General features: G+C 36.9%; 4 protein-coding genes and 1 long non-coding RNA gene across 5 annotated transcripts; 4 read left to right on the forward strand and 1 right to left on the reverse strand.

Moving 5' to 3' along the window:
- The first annotated feature begins 210 nt into the window (after positions 1 to 210).
- Positions 211 to 5,709, forward strand: LOC117930991 (V-type proton ATPase subunit d2). The gene is made up of 10 exons (XM_034851828.1): positions 211 to 523; positions 1,431 to 1,551; positions 2,441 to 2,548; positions 2,633 to 2,735; positions 4,042 to 4,122; positions 4,246 to 4,336; positions 4,475 to 4,529; positions 4,627 to 4,675; positions 4,936 to 5,070; positions 5,267 to 5,709. Exons 1-10 carry the CDS (start codon positions 343 to 345, stop codon positions 5,396 to 5,398), a joined length of 1,056 nt encoding a protein of 351 aa, XP_034707719.1. The 5' UTR covers positions 211 to 342; the 3' UTR covers positions 5,399 to 5,709.
- Positions 5,710 to 6,607: 898 nt separating this feature from the next.
- LOC117930056 (receptor of activated protein C kinase 1-like) lies at positions 6,608 to 12,773 on the forward strand. The gene is made up of 8 exons (XM_034850501.1): positions 6,608 to 6,900; positions 7,248 to 7,437; positions 7,830 to 7,927; positions 9,076 to 9,181; positions 9,482 to 9,699; positions 10,393 to 10,435; positions 10,675 to 10,928; positions 12,056 to 12,773. The coding sequence occupies exons 1-8, from the start codon at positions 6,746 to 6,748 to the stop codon at positions 12,465 to 12,467; spliced, it is 1,476 nt and encodes a 491-aa protein (XP_034706392.1). The 5' UTR covers positions 6,608 to 6,745; the 3' UTR covers positions 12,468 to 12,773.
- Positions 12,774 to 13,530: 757 nt separating this feature from the next.
- On the forward strand, positions 13,531 to 15,837 carry LOC117930057. The gene has a single exon (XM_034850502.1). It carries the CDS (start codon positions 13,633 to 13,635, stop codon positions 15,652 to 15,654), a length of 2,022 nt encoding a protein of 673 aa, XP_034706393.1. The 5' UTR covers positions 13,531 to 13,632; the 3' UTR covers positions 15,655 to 15,837.
- A 1,313-nt stretch (positions 15,838 to 17,150) lies between these two features.
- LOC117930058 (AP2-like ethylene-responsive transcription factor At1g16060) lies at positions 17,151 to 19,543 on the reverse strand. Its single transcript, XM_034850504.1, has 8 exons — positions 19,298 to 19,543; positions 19,113 to 19,195; positions 18,982 to 18,990; positions 18,796 to 18,884; positions 18,614 to 18,687; positions 18,482 to 18,532; positions 18,314 to 18,390; positions 17,151 to 18,209 (listed from the first exon to the last, which is right to left on the reverse strand). The coding sequence occupies exons 1-8, from the start codon at positions 19,528 to 19,530 to the stop codon at positions 17,626 to 17,628; spliced, it is 1,200 nt and encodes a 399-aa protein (XP_034706395.1). The 5' UTR covers positions 19,531 to 19,543; the 3' UTR covers positions 17,151 to 17,625.
- Positions 19,544 to 19,679: 136 nt separating this feature from the next.
- Positions 19,680 to 20,994, forward strand: LOC117930059. The gene is made up of 2 exons (XR_004653837.1): positions 19,680 to 19,859; positions 20,271 to 20,994. It is a non-coding gene; the product is annotated as an uncharacterized LOC117930059 (long non-coding RNA).
- Positions 20,995 to 22,923: the final 1,929 nt, after the last annotated feature.

A 22,923-nucleotide genomic window follows, 5' to 3' on the forward strand; every position in this document is an offset into this window, starting at 1 on the left:
AAATTATTTTCGAAAACGTCATTATATATATAGAGGCAATGATTGAATCATGGACTCACCATACCTGCACCTGAGCCCAACCCATTTGCCAACTCTTTCATTCCGGCCCTGAAAAGAACAAACCAGGGACCCCATAGTCATTAAAGAAAAAGAGGAGGGCAAAACCGGATAAACGTACAACAAATAATTAAAAACTCAGATCTAATCCTCTCTGTGAATCAGACTATTCTCCTCTCGGTTATCTCTAACCTTCCTCTGTTAGGGTTTTTCTCGAAGAGGGTTTCTTCTGGTTCTTCTTCGATCGCTTGAATTATCAGTTCGGATCTCCAATTTCCTTCGAAAATGTACGGATTCGAAGCTATGACGTTCAACATTCATGGCGGGTACCTTGAGGCCATCGTGCGGGGCCACAGATCTGGATTGCTCACTGCCGCTGATTACAACAATTTGTGCCAGTGCGAAACCCTAGACGACATCAAGATGCATCTCTCTGCTACTGAGTACGGTCCTTATCTCCAAAACGGTACGTTTTGATTGCACATCTGATGGTTTAGCGAATCGTCGTGTCTGATTTAATTTTTTTTGCGTATGATCTATTGAATTTTGAAGCAAAACGTTGTGGCTATTGATTAAGTTGTGAAATTTTGTGTAAGTATGGTCGATGATGCAGAGGAACTGAGAACAGAAAAAATGAGCTTTGTTAGGGTTTCATGAGGATTATAAGAATTCTAATCTTTAATTAAGAAAGTTGTTGAGCTTTTCTGGATTCAATTCAGATGAATCCCCATCGTGTGGAAAACTATGTCATTTATTTCATGCTGTTCTAGTTCTTCAAAATGAAGAATATGCTAAAAATATAGGTAAATTGGTGAGGGCTGTGAGGAAATCGACTGAGTAATCTCAGTCTGCAACCAATTCAGAAGTGAATTGGTAGTTCCGATTTTTATTTTAAGATTATATATATACATTTTCCTTGTGCTCATCATTGCACTGGATCCAGACCTGCCTTGGATATTTTGGTCGTAAGGATGGGGCAAAATATATGGAAGATTTAATGGTCTGACCAAGGTGTGTAGTTGCTGAAACTAGAGCTTGATATTCTCTATATCTTTTGGTTTGGTGCCTTGGGAGCTTAGGGCTTAGGAGAAAACACTGTCATTGGGTTTGAGACTGGAGATCATAAAATACTTGAAAGTGGCCACCAAGCCAACATGCTTATGCACTTTGGGCATGTTGTTTTGGTAAAGTTGATATTAGCTGTGAAGGTTTGGAATTTCACATGTTTTATAACTACTAATGTTATATGCTGCTACATTCTACTGCTGTTGGCTCTCAACCTGGATTGATTAATTGGATTCCCTGTTTTTTTGTTGCACTTTTTTGCTTTAATATTTTATACTGATTTTACAATTTGATGTCCTTGCTTGCAGAACCTTCCCCATTGCATACAACTACGATTGTAGAGAAATGCACTGTTAAACTGGTTGATGAGTATAAGCACATGTTGTGCCAAGCCACAGAGCCCTTGTCAACCTTCTTAGAGTACATCACGTATGTGGACTTTGTCTTTGTTGATAACATTGATTATATCTTTAGCCTTCAATTGATCCATCTTTAACCATCCCACTTGCATCAGCCGTATACTCTGTTTCTGAATTAAAATTCCAGCATAATAAGGAGAAAAGGGTTTTCCAAGAATCTCAATCTTTTACTGAGTGATTCTGCTGTTTTTAGTGCATGTAAGTGATTAAGTGATTACCTAAAGCCTTATTTGGAAGGTCTTGGAATCTTTTATGTGAGTGCCACTACAATTGTCTTGGCTATTTACTATATTATCAATGGATGGATTTGAATGATGTGTCAATTATTATTTGATCATCATTGTCATCAACTAATGAGTAGATAATTATGTAATGAATTGATAAGATGTATTCTTTTATTTGATTTATTGCTTTCTTTTTCTCTCACAATTTTTTTTCATCTTTTTCCCCTTTTTGTTTCTTTCTTTCATCTATTCCAAATTAGGCATTATTAAGCCTTTTCCCTTGGGCAGCAACTTGTATCAAGCTGGCCTCTCGTTGTCATGTGATTGTGTGTGGCAATTTGCTACTTTTGAGTGACTATATTTGTTATAGCTAATTGTATGATGCCACATGATGACATAAAAAAGAGTCTCATGTCATGATTCACCATACATGTATTTTTCAAAGACATGCTTCGGTTGTGCAAATGCATGTGCAAACTTGGTCTAACCTTATCTCCTAAAACATTGAGTTGGATGGATGGTATTTGTCTGGTCAAGTCCAATGTGTAGCCCTACTTGCTTTTGATGTCCTGGGGCTGAATTTTGTAACTGTGAACTTTGTGGACTTGATCACTAGTAGAAAAAAGAAACTACTCTGAACTTATGGGAAAGCTGATATTTCTGCTTTTTGTCCAGATATGGTCACATGATAGATAATGTTGTCCTGATTGTTACGGGAACCTTACATGAGAGAGATGTCCAGGAACTGTTGGAGAAATGCCACCCTTTGGGAATGTTTGATAGGTAATGTATGGTTCACAAAATGTTCCCTGTGATATTTTGACAGTTCATGAGGCCTTTTCCATCTTGTGCGTTTTTGTTGCTCAGCATTGCCACTCTAGCAGTTGCACAGAATATGCGGGAGCTTTATAGATTGGTTCTTGTTGACACACCGTTGGCTCCATACTTCTCTGAGCGAATTACATCAGAGGTATAGATTTATGACACTTGTCTTTCCCCTAGATCTGTTCGTTGTTGTTAAACATGGTCTCTGTTATTAGGAAGTAATTTACCACCTGTTCCTCTTTTCTTGTAGTATTTAAGAAGGTTATTGTTCAAGACAATTGCTTGCCATGAAGATGATCAATTCAAGAGCAATTAATAAAAGGCAATTAGCATTTGGAAATGATAGGGTAGTTGAAGAAGATTTCACCTTTTAATTTGGTTAAAGCTAAGTAAAATGACAATTTTTTCAATGTTTTTCGCATATGCTATATGAATATCTTAATTATGATATTCTTCTTTTATGAATTTGTTAACATCATAATTGAAGATAAGATTGTAAGTATTATTGTGGAACAAAGTTTAATATCCACTATGATGACCAGATTCTCTCAGGATATCTGTGTTGGCACAACAGGACATGAATGTGGATATGAGATCCTTATCAAATGCTTCTATTTTGCATTGGATCTAGCTATTTAATTTTGATTGATTTATTTATTTATTTTAATTTTCAACTTTCTTAGTGGATAATTACATTGAAAAAAGAGAGTTTGCTTCACTATCATTAAAATATTTAGGAATAAGAAAGAAAAGATAGAGATAAAAAAAGAAAAAAAAAAGTAAGTGTTCTTATCAAAAGAGCTTTTTTGTTTGATATTTAATTGATTTTTCACTCACTAGCATAGCCCAATTGGTCAGGGTGAACATTGGGAAGTGTGGTCCCAGTAAGTGACATATGGTCCTGGGTTTGAATTCTATGACTGATGGTACCTTGAATTTATCTAGTACTAGTTATTATGGAGCGGTTAGCACCCCAAGGCTTGGGTCCCCATGGAGAGTCCTAAGGGCTTGGCCATGAAAGATTCCTTGGTTATCATATATATAAAATTGATTTTTCTTTATTTTTTCCTCTTATGATGTTATATCCAAGTGTTTATACCCATTATTGAGATCATTTTTAGCTGAATTCCATTATCCTAAAATTAGGTGTGAAGATTTGGAGACCTGGAAACTTAGAGTGTGTTTAGCACTAATTCTAGGAAGTGTTTCTAGCCTTTCTAATACCTGAAAGAAAAAAAATTTCAAGTGTTAAAACTATTAGAAGTGTTTCCTAGAATCACTACCAAACGGACTCTTACTTGTTCCTGACACCCCCACTAATTATCCATATGTTTGATTATATAACATGATTCTTTTAAAACCTGAGATCTTTCTCTCTCTCAATATATATATATATATATATGTATATATACATATATTGATAAGTTTGTGTTGGATTTGTGTTTCTGCAGGACTTGGATGACATGAACATTGAAATTATGAGGAATACTCTTTACAAGGCATACCTTGAGGACTTTTACCAGTTTTGTCAGGTAAGGGCTGATTGCTATATCAAGAATATAAGAACACAATACCATTATATGTATGTATATATACACATGTCAAAAGCTCTTTTTCTTTCTTATACTATGTGTAACATATTCATTTTTAATTAGAAACTTGGTGGTGCCACTTCGGAAATCATGTCTGACCTGCTTGCCTTTGAGGCTGATAGAAGGGCTGTCAATATAACCATAAATAGCATTGGTACTGTTGCTGTTGGCAAATTTGTTTTAATAGATTTATAATAATTTCCTCTTGATGGTTTTTCATAGTTAGTGCTAATGATCTTCCAACTTCAAGCAATCTTGTTATCCATTGTGCGGTTTGTGTTTTGCAGCATTGGTACTGAGCTTACAAGAGATGATCGCAAGAAATTGTACTCTAATTTTGGTTTACTGTAAGTTTTTGCTTGTGCTGCTTCTTTTTGTCATTAGTAGATATTATAATGCTCTTTGGAATTTTTATCATTGACCCTGGTTTGCTTGTGTAAACAGTTACCCCTATGGTCATGAAGAACTTGCTGTCTGTGAAGATATTGACCAGGTACTTTTTGACTTTTAATTTGAAAACATAAAAGGGATGGCTTACAGTTTTGTCATGAAAGGTGCTGATGATCTTCAAACCTAGTCTCCATTAAAGGGATACTTGATGTTTTCTCTTATAATCCAACTAATCTGGTTTCTTCCGGATAGTTGACTGGTAATATTAAGAGGCAGAATATAAATGAAGGAATTTACAACAATATGTCTTGGAACTATAGGGGGTTTCTCTTTCTTAGTCCTTTTCTGTGTTCACCATTGTAGGTTCGTGGTGTGATGGAAAAATATCCTCCCTACCAGTCCATTTTCGCTAAAATGTCCTATGGAGAGAGCCAGATGCTTGACAAGGCATTTTATGAAGAGGAGGTGAAGAGGCTTTGTTTGGCGTTTGAGCAACAGGTTAGTATTTCAGAAACAAAACAACCAAAATTTCTTTCCAAACTCTGTTTGATGCACATCTATGGTTTGTGAGAACAGACTCATGGCTGGACCTGACTTCATCTAGCTTTGATCGGGGTTGCTTTTAATATTCTAGTTGACTCCCACACTCAGTTTCACTAACAATGGAATATCTGTTTCCCTTTCTGAGCTGCAGTTCCATTATGGTGTTTTCTTTGCTTACATGAGGTTGAGGGAGCAGGAGATCAGGAATCTGATGTGGATATCTGAATGTGTGGCTCAGAACCAGAAGTCTCGAGTTCATGACAGCGTCGTCTTCATATTTTAGTTTCTCATCACTGGCCATTAGAAAACACTCCATGGGCTTTTACACAAATCTTCTGTAAATCTCCTTGGTATTCCATTCTGTATGTCTGATTATTTGTCAAGAGGTTGGGCCTTGAGGCACTCTTTTCAAGTTTCCCATGTGGAAAATAAGTATCTCATATCCTTGTTATGTCATTCAGAGGGAGAATGGTTGTACTCAGCTTTGTCAAATATATCCCTGTCATGGGTTTGAATTTAATATTTTGTATTCTGATGCATCAGGAGAGAAGGAAAAAATTATGGTTATCTGTTGTTGGCTTAGACCAAATCAAATATTGGGTCTCAATAAATCGTCAATGGAGAATATTGTTAGACAAGTTCATTTATAGGGTTCATGTCATGCTAAATGGACAATAAAATCATACACATTATTTAGTAATTTATGACTGTCCAATTTCCTATTGATTGTTGCTAGTGAATTTCCTTCAAACATTAGTTTCAAAACCTTCTTGACCATCAAAGATCGTTCATCCTGAATCTGGCTCAATAGAATTTCTCTTGATTCAAATCCTTTTAAATTTCACTTTTATATTTTTCACTATTGGACTTAGGAAACAAAACTCCATTGGAAAACTGCCAAAGAACAAAAATGAAAACTGAAAACTGAAAACTAAAATCTTTCTTATGATGTGAAAATGGAGAGCTAGAAGCTGGACTAGATTGGTGCATTAAACCACACTGATCTTCGTTATAAAGCTTGCAGTAGTTGATAAATGTCCTTGTATTTCTAAAATTAATGAAAAAGCTGGGTCATCATAGCTCATGAATTGTTGTCGTACTGTTAATTGGATTTCGTAGATTGTGGAGTTTTCTTCTATTTGAGAGCTACATTATATTGGGTCAAAAAGAATGGAATGATCGGAACGTGGGAAACTACCCATTTCAAATGTTGTGCCTTTTATATTTGAAGCTCTCAACTTAGTTCCCATACTTAATCATGACGTAGATTTAAATTTTTGATCTACCCATTTCAAGTCGTATATATTAATCTACTATTTAAATTTTATCTTATATATTCAGTGATCTAGATTTTGTATTCAATTGGAATTAGCTTTAACATTTTCCTCCTCTTAAAAACAAAAGATTTTTCAAAAAAAAGAAAAAAATTCAATTACAAAAAACTTGTAAATATCTAGAGGCCATATGAGAAGTCACATAGGAGGACACATGTTGTGTGCATGAGTCGGTGGCACAGGCTCACGCCAAAAACTGCGCCTGACGGCCACTCTCTATTCTCTCTCTTTTCTCCCTCTCCCCAGTCTCACCAGTGCAAAACCAGGCTCTGTGCTTTGCGGCAGACTGGTGAAGGATGGAGACTTCCACCACCATCACCGACTTGGACGCCGACTCTCTGGCCGAGTGTGGGCGCTACCTCGACCTCCAAGACCTCTCCAACATGGCCATGTCCTGCAAATTCCTCAAAACTGTTGCCTATTCTGATTCCATCTGGCAGCGTTGGTTCAGGTCCCATTCTTTTCTCTCTTACCCTTGTTTTTACCAAATTTTACATCACAAATACGCCAAATATGGATTCTCAGGCATTTGGGTAATGAGATACATGATGGGTTTTTGTGGGTTTGTTGATTGTATGTTTTGAATTTAATTTTAAATTGAATGTTAACCTCAACTTGTCATGCCCTCAAATACCACACGAGGAATTGGGTTTTCGAATTACCTGGCATTCCAGAGGTTTTCACCTTCTCTTTGGGGGTATTGAGAGAGATGATCTGGGTGCCCTAGTCATAATTCATAGATGGGTGCTCCTGGGTATTTGTGGGTTTGTTTATGTATGTTTGGAATGAATTTTACAGTGAGCATTGGCCGCTGCAAATGCCGTCTACTTTCTCCCAAGCTTCTGGGGTGAGGGAATCCTACTTGGCTAGGCGCACAGCTTTGAGGCAGTTCAAGTTTGTTGATCCACTAGCTGCTCAATTCCACACAGATGCCAAGCCTTTCAACCATTTATTATTGGACAAAAATAATGACATCATTTTTTCCCAGGTATATAGAGCACTTCCCTACGTGGGTGTGCTTCTTCCGTGTTGCTTTTCATGTTACATAGAATTTAGGGTAATGGTGCAAAAGCATAGGATAGTAGTCAAGGGGATTTTTGAAACTTTTTCCTATTTGGAGTCTGGGTTTAAGGAAAGGTGGAAAGCTTGCTTTTGTAAATTGTTAAGTGATATTTCTTTTCTTCTTTTGCTTATTTTGACGATACTCGAGAGGGATTTTGAAAATTTTTCTGTTTTGATAAATGACATAAAGCATTTTTATGGTCTAGTGTTGGGATTATATGCTGCTTATAGTTGTAGATGAAAAAGGAAGTTAAGTTGACTGTTTTCTATTATCATTTACATCCATTGTGACTTATTATTTTGGTCATTATTATTTAGGGTTCAGTGATCCAAATAATGAAGATGGGTAGCATTTTTAGTGGAAGAGACTTTGTTATCACCCTAAATGATCATAATGCAAGAATTACTTGTATGAGGTGAGAACTTAAGTGGTTTCTCTTGCTTTGCAGTAGATATTTTGTCCATTCATCACTCTGTTTTTTGTTGGGGGCATTTTATCATTTTGTATGAGATTATATACTTTAAGTGTGCTGAGATCAAGTCTTATTTTATTATGCCCTGCACTTTTTGTAATCACATTGAGTTTTGAAAGAAAAAAGCTCATGAAATGTAACCTTTCTATTTAGGACTTGTTTGTGGTTGTTAGTATTTTATGCTTTCTCATTTTTGTTTCCCAAAGAAAAATAAAAAAATAAAAAAAAAATTCAGAAATATTTTTGCGAATGTTGCTTTCTGATTTTGTTTTTATTTCTCTGGAAACAAGTTCTAGAAAACTGGGGCAATTTCAAAATGCAAAGATGTTTTCAAAATCTTCAAAGCAAAAAAGGGGCCTTTATGGTAACGAAAAAGAAATTGAATCTTTAAAAATATTTTCACTTTTGTAATTGTAACAAGAAACATGTTCCATTTTTTATTGCTTTCAATTTTTAAAAGCAATCACATTTTCTAAAACATGAAAACAATGTTTTTTTCTTTTAAATGATTCATTTTTAGGAACTTTTTTAAAAGTAATATTCAGGAATGTGCCACTGAATACTTTTTTTAAAAAAAAAGTGGAAAAAAAACTCTCATTTTGCTACCAAAAAGCCTGAAATTTACCTGGTCATGTAGATTGCCACTACTACCACCACATGCTACATTTCTCTTCCTAACTCTGCTGCCCTCTATCCACATTTGGACAACTAGGAGCACAATCTCTACCCTTGATTCACTCTTTTGTTGCCATTAGCATGCTCTCAGTAGCCTTTAGAATCATAGGCTACTCAATAGGGCCCTTTATTATTAATTTTTTTAGAGTTCAGTACCATCTTTTCTAATATGGTTCAGAATTGAGGATGGATTTACTTAATAACGATTATTATTACATGTTAGCATTGTCTTGGATTTATTTCTGAGGTAACATTCTGATGTTCTATTACAAGCATGAGTTCGGATTCTTCGAGTGTATTGCATAATGCTTCATAATGCATTGTATTTTTATTGGTAAAAGGGCTATGTATTGAAGAATAAAAAGGAAACTAGAGATTGTTTAGTAATGCTTGAGCTATGATGATTTTGTATGTAGATTATTTCCGCTTAGTGAAACATCTTTATTTCGAAGTGAGACACAACGAGAAGAAAATGTTTTGGTAACCTCAAGCTGTGACCACTCCATTCGTCTATGGTGGAAGGTATATAAATAACAACATTTTAAATCCTTTCAGCAAAGAATAGCTGAAAATTTTTGAGCATTTGTGACTTCAATCGTTAAACTTCCTAGTTGATTGAGGCTTTAAATGCCCATGCTTATAATCCTTTTCGCCGAACAGATTGGAGGAATAGATATCATGAGTAACTTCTGTTTCTTTAATGTGTTTTATGATTACTAATATTTGATTATAGGCAGAGAATATTCAGGGTCTTAGATTATTGTTTATATATTTTGTAAGTTGGTACTCCTGAAATCCATTAGCGTGATGCTCTGGTTGTAGGGTTCTTGCCAGCGGTGTTTTAGAGGTCATAATGGCCCAGTTTCCACTCTTTCAGATAAATTGCTGGGTGATGGTAGTGGCAAAGTATTTGCAAGTGGAGGAGAAGATGGTACAGTTCGACTTTGGTCCCTTAGCTCAAGTGGGAAACGTGGCCAGCAGGCTTTAAAGGCAACTCTTTATGGGCATGCGAAACCTGTAAAATTGATGACAGTTGCTGGGTATGATTTTGTTTGTTTTGTCAGAATCTGGAGCATTAATAGCTATGAGAGTTTGCATTTGACAAAATTTTATTGCAACTACATTTTTTCAGGCTTCTTAGTTAATGAAGTGGTGACCAAAGTTTCTGCTTATGGTCTATTAGGTTTTAGCTGTTTGCACTTGTATAGTTTGATATGGAAGAATTAGCATGATTGGAGGGAATATGACGTTTCTTAAATCTTTTGATTTTTAGTGTCAACAATGTTCTACTTGGACCAGCCTGGTTTAGAAAATCTTTTCTTGGGTTTTATGATGCCCAGAATCCAACTCGATTGCAAATTTCTAATAAATGTATTTTTAATTAGTTGGGTCAGTGGGTTGGGCACATGCATTCCCAGCTCTAATGAAACTAATTTCATTAAATTTGTAATATTGGAATGCTTCATGTTGCAATTGAAAGCTACTAATTACTTAAATTATTAAGCAGTAAACAGTATTGGAATATCAGTGATATATTCAAGTCATTTTCAGATGTCCAAAAATCTATTCTTATATGTGCTATTAACATTATCATGACTATTGATACTATGTACTAATAATTAATAATTATGAAGCTCCTTACATAAGTAGTTCTTCGAGTGTTTGTGTGTCCTCTCAAGAAAGGGTGTCCATCTTTAATTACATTCATACATGTTCTTTCTTCATACTTCCAGGCATAAAACTTCTCTTCTGGTGACAATTTCGAAAGATTCTAAGGTACCCATAATCATCCTTGAAACAAATGGCTTTATGATTTCACTTTAAATTTTTCTTAAATTCTCACTAATTTTTTACTTGTTAAGGAGGGATGGTAAACTATAATAGGGCTCTAATAACTAAATAATCGTTGTGGAGGCATATTTGTTTGTGTGTTAGAGAGTATTAATTATAGAATATATATCATTGGCTGCTGGGTAAGCCCAAGGTTAGACCTGACCTTCTTGAGCTTCAAATAGGTGAGAGTTTGGGATACAACTACATCATCTGCTGTTCGTTCTTCATGCTGTGTGGGAATGGCTTCTGTTCTTGGTGCACCTGTGGACATGAAATGTTATGAATCATTGCTTTTTGTTGCTGCTGGTTCCTCTGTTTCCACAATTGATTTGAGGACGATGCAAAGAGTTATCACTGCTGCAATTGGACAACATGAAGTGTATTCATTTGATATTTTGCCCTCAAAATCCTTGATATGCACAGGTGGAGATGGCAAGTAAGACTTTCATATAGAAAAGAAATTTTTTTTACATTTTAATTACTTTTTTCTCAGTAATAGTATACTGATATACTTTATATGTGTTTCATGACCTGTTCTAATGTATAAAAGACTGCTGCATGGTAAATGCATTGTAAGAAGCACAACCTCAACCTCAATCTCAATGAATAGTGTAGTTCTGGGAATCCCATGATGTGAGATATGAGGAGATCTCTACATCTGTAACGACCCGCACCCAACCATGTAGATATTGTCCACTTTGGGCCCAAGAGGGCCCTCACGGCTTTAAAACGCGTCTACTTGGTTAAGAGGAGTCTCTACATATATAGCGCCAGGAACTTGCTCCCCTATCCGATGTGGGACATCACAAATACCCCCCCATGCAGACACAACGTCCTCGTTGTGTCCCATGGGATTACGGGGCCAAACAGACAAACACCCCTTACGGAGCCAAACAAACCCCCACACCGGGGTCGGGGATCGGCTCTGATACCATTTGTAACGACCCGCACCCAACCATGTAGATATTGTCCACTTTGGGCCCAAGAGGGCCCTCACGGCTTTAAAACGCGTCTACTTGGTTAAGAGGAGTCTCTACATATATAGCGCCAGGAACTTGCTCCCCTATCCGATGTGGGACATCACAACATCGGTTTATTATGATGTCACCTTGCTAATAAAACACTTACAAAATTGACAATTTCCTCTTTCTAATGTTGAACGACTAGTTATCTTTTGATTTTCAGTTGCAAATAAGTGTTTATCAGATGATGGACAAATTAATAATTTAGTGTCCACTACTATTTCTTCCTCCTCGATCATCTTTCCTTCGTCTTATAATTTTTTTATTTTTAGTTTTTATATTGCTCCTAATGCATAAAAGGCTGCTGCATGGTAAATGCAAGAAGCACAACCTCAGTGAATAGGTGAATTAGCTCAGAGAGCCGATTAAACTTTTAGGTGTTGAATCAATTGACCCTACGTGCCATGTCAAACAGTTTGGTAAGACAACCTTCTGGCTAGAATTCCAAGTTTAAAGTGTTTGGATACATCAAATTCCAGGTTTTTGACAGATACAATTGATTCTAAAACAAGTAACTGAAAAAATGTGTTTAACGCTGCAGAGCGATGCTATGGGACATTAGGAAAAGTCAGGAGACTCTTAAACCAGAACCAGTGATCGAGGTGGATGGGCACACGGGCCCAGTAACGCTCTTGCACATGGATCCATACAAAATTGTTACAGGAGGCCCTGAGGATGATCACGTTAATGTTTGGGAGCTGGACACTGGGACACAAACAAATACTTTGGCTTGCAGTTCAGATGAGGGACCAAATTCCAACCCTGGGTGTTCTGCCATGGCCGCTGATGGGTGTCGGATTGTCACTGCTAGCTGTGGTACAGAGGATGGGCTTGTATGGTTTAGGGACTTCACTGATGCTACATGCCCTGTTTCTTCTTCACATGAAGATAAACCTGCCTCAAAATTTTGGGATCCTCAATGCTATGGTGATACCGAAAACTCTGATGACTGAATATATTTCTTGTTATTTTCTCTGAACATCACCAAGCTTTTCTCTACTTCCAATTCTCCGTTTGATTTTCATTTTGTGTAGAAGGATGAATGCTTGGGTAAAGGCAAGAGGGTCTCTGCCATTTTGTCTATCATTATAATAGAAGGCTAGTAAGGCTGAGTTGTTTGTTGCTAATGATTGTTTAATCTTGACCTGAATCCCTTTACCAAAACTGTGTTCCCATGTAGATGATATCTGGTTTGAGACTCGGAGAATGGCTCTTATGGAGAATTCTTTTTATCCGATTAGTAAAGGGTATCTGGATCCTGAGAAATTGTGTGAAACAGGGGAAGAGAATGAGGAAAAGAAATAAAAGAGAGAATAGGTTTAAAACTTTGAGCATTTGTCTTCATTTCACTAAATTTATTTTCTATTAGGAATGAAGTAGAAAGAAATTGATCACTCTAGGGTTTAGGGTTTATTCACATACAAATTGAAGTTAGGGTGTGTTTGGTACAAAGTGAGAATGAGAATGAAAATAGGATTAGAGTGTGTTTGATGAGAAAGAATGAGAATGAAAATAGGATGAAAATGAAGAGAAATCATAATACCCAGGATTTATTTTCATAATCATGAATTTTTTAATCATACTTTTATTTTTAAAAAAATAATCCTAACACATTCAATATATCTCATTACCATTCTCTATTCAAGCATTCCACAATTGCCAAGAATAAAAGCAAATCACATGAGAATTCTAGATGGGGTTTTATCCTGAAGATCCCAAACCAGTACAACATGAAGTGCCCTTGCAAAGGGACTTTCAAAATCTTGCCCTTCCAGCAGTGGCTAGTGTTTCCAATCCTTCAACACACTACTTTACCTTGAAAGCTTTTGAGAATTTCATATTTGAATCATTTGATTTTGAAAAAATGGGACCAATTAGAAGGAATAAGTCTTAAATTAAGTAGGAAGAAATAAAGGTTAAATTCAAAAAAATAAAATCCAATAAAATTATCATCAAATATAAAGAAATATGATTTTGACTCTGAAGTTATTATTGATTGCTTATTTAGGCAAGCCAAACATGCCCTTTGCCAGTAGCTAGTGTTCTTCAGAAATGACTGCAGGCGCTTTAGCCCCAAAACCTTAAAAGAGTCCACGGAGCCAGACCCACCACTACAAAATGGCTACCACCGTCGGCGCTGCTGCCGCCGTGCTTCTCCTTCTTCTCACTGCTACCACTACCATTTCCTTATCGTCTCCGATCCTGGGTCTGGACTCATTCCTGAGCCAACAATCTCGGTTGGATCCACAAGCCACCAACGACTCCTTCCTCTCCCTTCCCTCCCACCTCAGAAAAACCCTCTTCTCCGCCACTACCCATCATCGCCACCTCATCTCCTCCCTCCAACTCTCACTTTCCGTCTCCCTCCATGTCATCCTCGTCGGCCCTTCATTTCCATCGGACGCGCCCTCTCTTCTTTCCTCTTTCCTCTCCGCCGTCTCCTCCTCCGACCACTTCCACGTGATCTCCCCCTTCTCCACAGACCACCGCCACCTCACCAAACACTCCCTCCACCTCGACGTGTCTCTCTCTCCTCCCTCCCTCTCTTCTCAAGTCTCCGATGCCCTTCGCTCCCAAATCTCCAATACGCCCAACTCCCTCCGATCCTCTCTCATCTCCATCCCCTACGCCGCCGTCGACAACATCATCAGACAACACTTCGAAAAGGAGAAACCCCATCAAGAGGTGTACATCTATTTGCTCAATTTGGGTCCTCAATCCAAATCCTACGCCTACAACTACGGATCCGGCGAGTCCTCCCCCGCCTTCACCAAGTGTTTCGGCAGTCTCTGGACCGGAAAAGATCGGTACTTGTGGGTGGATTTGGCTGCCGGGCCTGTGGACTACGGGCCGGCGTTGTCCGGTGATGGGGTTCTGCCCAGAGGCGAGTTTCATCCTTTGGCGTCGTTGCACGGCCGACCCAAGTCGCAGAAGGCCTTGCTTGCGGACTTCGCATCATTGGTCTATAGCGCCTATCAGGTTCTTGTTGTGCCCTCCTTGAGGATTCCTGTGCCTTTTGAGAATTCATTGATTGTTCAGTTTATACATGTTCATGGGGACGAGAATATGGACTCTAATGGGTTGGATTGGCAATCAATAGAGAGGACTTTTATGGATGAGGTTAATGACGGTGGATTATTGTTGGGGGATCAGTCTTTGCGGTTTAAGACTTATGAGTTGAGATATGCTGATTGCGCCATCTGTTCTTTCGCAATTTCGAGGTCGACTAATTCATATACTTCGAGGTTCTTGTTTGATAACTATACTTTGATTGTTAGTGAATATTTGGACTCGAAGCGGTTGCATCAGATATTGTCGGACTCGGCTGAGGAGTTTAGGAGATTGGCAAACATACCGGAAGAGGACTTTGGTAGGGTTCTGCCGGTTTATGTGTTTGATTTGGATCACAATGCACTGTTGTTACTTGATCGGTATCACCAGTCTGTTGCTTTTAAGGATATGGTTATTGCTGTTAGAACAAGGAATACGCAGACTGTGAGTGATTATAGTTGTAATGGGCGCCATATGTTTACTCAAACACGAGAGCTTGAGAGGCCACTGGTTGGTTCAATCCTGCAGAGTATGTGGGGAGTGTCGCCGACCCATTTGTCATGGAGTCCAAGGCATAATAGCACTTTAGTTGATTATACATGGAGTGTTGGACAGACTCCTTTTGGGCCATTCTCAGAGACCTTATCATTGTCCTTTGTGCAGAAAGATGCAGCCCGGAGAAACATTCTTCTGACATCATTGAATTACAGCCTTACAAGTGCTATTGATGTCCTAGAATCCATAGCTGCTCATGGCGGGGAAAGGAATCTTCTTAAACATAATCGTCATGTTGAGTTTGTACAGAGGTGGAACTTATTCAAGTACAAGTTAGACAAAGCAGTTTCTTCATTGTCTCATTTCGATTTTGAAATGGCTTTGTATTTCTTGAGGTCTTCAGATCATGATCTGTATGCAATTCACTCTCTTGTTTATCATGCATCACAAGAAATGGAGGCATCGCTGGTTTGTTTCAAGGACCCCCCATTTCCGTGGGCTTCATTTTCTGGATCTGTAGTAGTTGTTTTTGCTCTCTTTTATGTTTATACAAAAAGAGACAAACTTTTTAGAAACAAAAGGAAGCAATTTTGAAGGCTTTTGATGGAAAAGAACCTTGTAACAGTTGAATTCAATATGACATGTATTTCTGTGAGAGGTAACTTACAAGCTCGGAAACCAGTTTTCAGTTTGACTAGAAATGTATTGCAATTAGAACAAGCATTTTGCATTATTTCCTATTTCTTCTCAAGCCTCACCGAATATTTGTTTGGTTCATCTTTTGGTTTCATGGGTTGCTGCCCGAGTTTTAGCTGTTTCTGTGCAATTGCCCACATTTTCATACTGTTTGTTGTCTGTTGATGTTGCTAAACTTATGTTTTGTGGATTGATTTTTATGCTAATGATGTCACTGCAGTGTTTGGCTTATAAATGACTTTATGAAGAACAGTATTAAAAACCGTACAGTCTTATAAACTACTTAAAAAGAAAGTTCACATTCTTTCTTCATTATTAACATCGTTATTGACTCACTGCCATGCGTATGGTAGTAGAGGCAGAATAAATTGAACTTAGGTTTTCAACATCATAGATGAGCTGTCTGGTTCAGTGGCTTCAAAGCTAAAGTTTTGTGGGTGTTAGATCCTCTTTTTCAAAATAAGCATGCAGTAACATGGTTGTGACACTTTCATAACATGCCAAACCTAATGTCCTAATGGCATAGGAGGTCAAATATCATTGAGGGAGTTTTCGGGGTTGGCACCGCAGGTTCTGAATAGCTTCATTTACAGGGGTGTCTGTTTATTGGTTTGTTATGGGTTCCCATAAAAGAAATTCTAGAAGATTTTCCTGATTATATAAAATATTGTCTGGCAAAAGCATTTTTCATAATAAGTTTATTTTAGTTGGGTATGATATCATGCACGTATTTCTGTAGAAGAGGTAAGTTGCAACTCCAGAAACCAATTTTTAGTTGGATCCAGACATGTGCTGCTATCCAAACTATACTTGTGGTTATGCTTATTGGTCTCCATGTTCTTCTTACTTTTCGCCATGTTCAAGCTCTAATTTAGCAAATGAATCTGGGCATGCTGGTTCAGTAAGATGAAATATGCTTTGCAGTTAGTGTTGCTAACATCTAGTCTGTTGTTTTAGTTCAACTTTTATGGAAACCATAGTGATGCTGTTGAAAATTTTTCTTCCTGATGCATTGGCCAGTGGTAGAGTTTGGGTTGCAGGAAACTTCATAGAAAACATCAACCTAGTTGTCTTAAGATCCGTTCACTGAGGAACCATACTGTTCTCTATTGATGTTACCATTCACATTGGATCAACACCAGCAATATGTGACGTTTAACTTGTCAGAATGGATAGAGTGGTTTAATCTAGTTTGAAGTGTAGAAAAATAGATCAATTGTTCAAACCTGTGATTTGAAAAGAGAAAGTATGCGAGTGTAGGGTCTCCCTTACAAATGTTTTTGATCGTAATCCAATGTTTCAACTGTAGCATATAGTTTTAAAATTTTAAGAAGAGTATAGAGATGTGTTACCCATTGGAACTCAGTTTTGAGTATCCAAGAACACTTCTTGGGAATGAGGCAAGTCTCGAGGACTGCCCCTCATATTTTTCAATTGATCAATGAGCTTACAGAACTGGAGGCTTTCTACATTTGTCAAAGTGGACAACCTAATTGTTAGCTTAATGTCTATAGCTTAGCTTATATAGATTGGAATCATCTTGAGAGAGAAGACATGGAAGCCAGGTTCATTTGTTAGCTGGATCTGTAAAGCTTCTCTCTATTTACATGCTGAGTGGAAAGCTTCTGTACATTTAGATTGCATTCATCCTTGGAGAAGAAAATCTTAGATGATCATTAAGATTCTAAGGTGGGTCAATTACAAGTTGACAATTGAGAGTAGCTTATTTTGCATAACTGGAAGGAAAAGTGGGGAAAAACCTTGCTTTCATGTCTTCGAAGAGAAGCTGTACTTGAATAATTTCTAATAGAAAGTAGTGAAGATTCTTGAAAGCATCTGCATGTTTTAGTTGATGGATTGCATGCTTGTTTATACTGCTGTTCCATAGGGATTTCCTTGACTGATTGTGAATGGAAGTGGAAGTCTTTCTTGCAACTCATTACGGTCACCATTTGAAGGGCACACAAATGGGATATCGCCAATCCCATCATAGAAGATCCCATACTCATCATCACTTCCTACCTGCTGTTGGTTCTTTGCGTCTTCTGCATCAGTTTCATCTTCAGGGGCATTTGAATTCTTCTCCACCAGTTCCCTGAATATTGAAGACCGAAGGAGCAACCCAAGCGCAGTGGGAGAGGAAGACTTGCTGCATGGTTCTATAGGGATTTTTGTCTGGAATACTTCTTGTTTATGAGGAGGGTTGAGATCATCCATGGTGAAAGAGTTGCTGTGGAAAAACAAGGGTTCTGATTCTTCACTCAGGATGAAGTTGGAGGATGTCAATGCTTGAGGCTCTGTGTTTGCTCGAGACTCATGAGGCAAAACCGGGTTGTTTGCTGCTGGATTTAGCCACCTGATATATGTGCTCAAATCAAAGTTGGTCACAGCATTGATCCCTCTGTATTCGATTGCTGCAATATCATAGGCTCGAGCAGCCTCCTCTTGTGTACCTGCAAAAGGTAAAATGTGTTCTTAGATATAAAAAAAAAAAAACTTCAGACTAATGTTGCTCAACAAAGTTTCCAGTTTTTATTGATTTTGCTCTGTAACTTACTGTATGTGCCAAGGTAGAGGTATTTATTTCCGAAAACTCTCCCAATCCTTGCTTCCCATCTCCCATTGTGATGATGCCTGCATTTAATCCCCCAAACATCTTTAGTATAAATTTCTTCCTGATATAGGAAAATTGATTCACCAAATAGAAGGGAAAAAGGATGTTTACCTTGCTACTCCCCTGTACTTAGACACACCCCTTGAGAAGCCACTGCTCTTTCTGTTAATAGAGAAAAACCTAACAATGTTAAAGGAGGGTAGCCATGAATAAACCAAGTGCACTAGGATCCCGAAGCCTTACCTTCTTAAACAGGCTAGGTACTCTTCTTTTGTCACCGACTGCATTATCTCAATCTCTTTCTCATAATCTGAAACCTGCATAAGAATTCAAGAGAGTAAGATCAAAGGTTTGGTATCATGCAACTTCCATATGCATGGCAATTCACAAAGCTCAGTTTTGGGTGAGATAACTGATTAGCATACCGGAAAATTGGTGAAAGTTGATGCCCCCCAATACTTGAGTGCAGCTAAATCATATGCTCTGGCTGCAGATTCTTCTTCATCATAGGCTCCTGAAAGTTTCCAAAACAATGTTACTTCTCTTTATTACAGTTACTGAATGAGCAGAAAACCTCAAGGTTCTAGCAATTAGCGAATAGAAGTACTCACCAAGGTAAACTGTTGATTCCCGAAAATTGATTCCAGACCACAATCCGATGGGAGAAAAGGAACTGCTGGTGTAAGTATCCCAACGAGAAGAGTAAAAATGAAGCCCTAAATAAGAAAGAAAAAATATCTACCTTGTTTCCCTTTCTTCTTCTGTGTTACATTCCAAGAAAACTTATCCCACAAGTGAGCTTCAAACCGACCTGTCCATCTATGCCTGGTTGGTCACAGTTAAGTGCATGTTAGGAAATCAAACGGAAGTGAAAAGTTGAAAATTGATTAAATACTAAGGATAGCAGTATGGTTTTCTTCTTTGGACCTGCTGACACCGCGAAATCTTGAACTTCTCTTCACAGTGGTGGCAGCAGATGCTTGATCAGGTTGTTGGTTTGGCAGCTGCTGTTGCTGACTTTGATCATCACAACCAAGTGTGACTATAGCTGGATCTCTTCGTCGTCTCTTGACACAGCGTGTCCCTTGAGCTTCAGCATCTGCCACACACATGCGGCGCCTTCCCAGGTTTTCTTCACTCTTCACCCTCATCATCTCCATCTCTTGTTTCCCTGATCCTTCCCTTCTCAGTTGCTTAACCTTAAAGAAAAAGTCTGCAGGTGCCTCTATATATGCATGTATATAATATGTATACTTCCTCTTGGTTTTATTATGTTTTGTTTTGTTGTTACAACTGGAGTTTTAGGGAAAGCCAAGCGATAGCGATGAATCCAAGGCAATTGTAAGACAAATTTGACTTGTCCACCCTGTTTGCCAGCCAAAGATCCAAAACTCATGCTTTCAGGGGTTGTATTGGATTTACACAGCTGGTTGGATGCTTCGCCATTTGAAGTTACAAGGTTACTGCTGTTACCTCAGAGGAAAACCTGGTAACATTCAGTCTCCCAAATGATAAAATTTCCTATTTAAACTGTTCTATAGCAAGCTTTGATTGGCACCCAAGATGTGAATGAAAAAGTATGGGACACGTACAGCTCTGTGAACAATGGTAATCAAGTAACTCAATTCATTCATAAACTCGTGCCCATTTGGCCATTTCTGAACTTTTTAGGCATCACAACTGATGAATTAGTGATCACTAGCAACTCAACCGGCCTATTTTCACTTCATGTATCTCAGCCTGCTGGTAACTTGGACACAAAAAATGTTGATCCTTAACCTAATGACTTCTAAATTAGGCATATTTGTTGGGGGATAGACTAAAGATCCCATATGGTATATACTGGATCCTCACAATTTTCTAACCTAAGTTTGTATATCCATATACGGTGTTGATGCAGCCTAAACTTCAACTACTGTTCCCCACAACACGGCAAGGAATAGTGTCAATGGGCACATCTCATCTGCAGCAGAGGACAAGAAACCATGGAAGATCAAGAATGAGATGTTTGGCCTTTACCTACCATGTAAAACAAGCAATATTTGGCATATCCTGAGATGGGAATTCTCCAGAATGGCATGAAGTTTTTGTTTTCTGTGGCAGTTGGAGTATCAAATGGACCATTCCTTGATGATGGGCGGTGGTCAGTTACGCGACACCAAGGTAACTCATTGTATGAGCTTCTTAGCTGCTGCTGCTGCAGCATTTCTCTTGGATTCATCGTCTAGTTGAGATTGGTTTTGTTCGGTAATGAGTTGTGGTTAGAGTTTGGTCACCCCAGCTAGGGGGGTGACTGTGGGTGTAGTTTGGAGTTTGTTGCCTCTACGGAGCTTCAAATGTCGATGTTTTCCATGGAATCAACTGATAAAATATTCTTGCAACTGGTCTCAACTTCATAATCAAGTTGTGAATAGGTTGGATTTGTGTGAGTACAACCATTTCTTGACTTGGCTTTTCGAAGTGGGACAACTGCTGTTGCATGAATCCATTTTGTATTTCATGGGGAAAAGTCATCAATAGCTTTCTAGTTAAGATAGAATGAAACTCGATGAAAATTTTTAACTCTGGTATTCGGGTTTCTTGTACTCAAAGAGTCTAATCTAAGATGTTTAATTGAAGTTCAATCTCGTATCATTTTTCTAAACTTGGGTTGAGAATAATTTCATCGGATTAATCGAAGTTAAAGTTCGGATTAGGCAAGATTGGATTGGGTTGAATCCATCCCAATAAGTCTAATCTAACATGTAATATCATAAAGAAAATAATTTACAATTCACGAAATAAATGATAAGTAGATGAGCAAACTATAGATAAGTGATGCAAGAATTAGTTTAAGTGCTAAAAGTGAGAGGGAGGGTGTTCTCAAGATGTATTTAACCATAATTTTTAATATAAGTTTTTTTTTTCATATTACATTTATAAATTAATAAGATAACTTAGGGCATGGTTCAATGCATTTTTTATTTTTCGTTTTTAAAAATATAAAGTATTATATGAAATGCAAATATTTCAAATGGGTTTTAGCCATCTCATTTGAAAACCAATTTATGTTTTACAAGGGTAGGCTAGATATTTGTTTTTTTTTTTGTTTTTTTACTTAAAACTTAATTTAACTTAACTTTAAATGCAACTTAATGTTATTAAGTATTAAGTTGTTTGCTTTTTTATTTATTTATTTTTGTTAGTTATTAAATATTAATAACGTGAAGGTTGTGTTGAGATTGTATTTTGGTTGTATTAAAAAGTTATTTTTAGTATTCAATAAAAAAACCAAATATTTTAATTTTTTTTATTAAATACAATTTTTTTAAAAATAAGTACTAGGTGGGAAAAAAAAAAGTTAAATAAAAATTATTTTAAATCTAAAAAATTGCATTCAACATTAAACTTAAAAAACAAACATCACTTAAGATTCATAAATTTCGACTATTATCATTTGAGTGACTCATTTTCAAGCTTAAGAGTGATATTGTTTCATCCCAACATGAAGTTTCCATGAAGCAAACTCATGACCTTGACTTTGATATCAATTATTCGAGTGGACTTTGACCAATCTATCATGATATTTAATCACTATAATTTGAACAACTCATCCCGAACTTCAAAGTAACATCGTTGTACCCAACATTATTCCAGAAGTATATACATATCTTATGTGTGTAAAAATTCTTGTTAAAAATTTATGGAAATATACAAAATTTTTACTTCTTCAAATTTTTTAGAATTTTGAAAACAATTTGTAAGAATGCAAGGTAAATTTATTTTGTTTTTTTATATAAGAATTATTATGATTTTATCCTAATTAAGTGGAATCTACTCATGTGGTTGAGGACTCGTGGGACCGATACAATACTGGCTTCTGATGGGCCCTTCCTTATTCAACCCAAATTTCATGTTGGGTTGGAAATGAAATTCCATCAAAAGCCAAATACAAAAAGGGGACAGTCAGCCCAATACAAAAAGGGCCCAGTCAGCCCAATACAGTTGGGCGGCTTGGGCCATGATTAACCTCCAAATTTACAAGGCGCTTTCACCTCAAATTCCTTCCGATTTAAAATTATTTGACATGAATAAGGATTGTAGTTCACATTTTAATGAATATTGACAATTGTTTTTTACAACAATTTTTTATTTTTTAGAATAAAAAAACATGAAAAACATATTTGACAAAAAAAACTGTTTTCTGTTTTTTATTTTTAAGAATAGAAATATAATATTTTTAGATAACATCTTTTAATTATATTAAAAAATAATTATACAAACATATAAAATAATTAAAAATAAAATACTAAATATAAAATTTATTAAGCTTTGAAACAAATTTTTATTTTACAAAACATTATATAACAGTTTTCAAAAATTGTTTTTTAGAACTACTTTTAAAAAATGGATTAAAAAAATTATTAAATTTAATTTCTTTGTCTTAAAACCTCCTCGTTTGGATCTTTGAAAACCTCTACAAACATCATATTTTCTCATTAACTTTTCATATTTTGGAAAAACCCATAACAAAATATTCTTAATTACATTTTAAGAAAATTCCTATTTTTAAT

The sequence above is a fragment of the Vitis riparia genome, chromosome 14 (genome assembly GCF_004353265.1).
Source record: "Vitis riparia cultivar Riparia Gloire de Montpellier isolate 1030 chromosome 14, EGFV_Vit.rip_1.0, whole genome shotgun sequence".
Classification (NCBI taxonomy): Eukaryota; Viridiplantae; Streptophyta; class Magnoliopsida; order Vitales; family Vitaceae; genus Vitis; species Vitis riparia.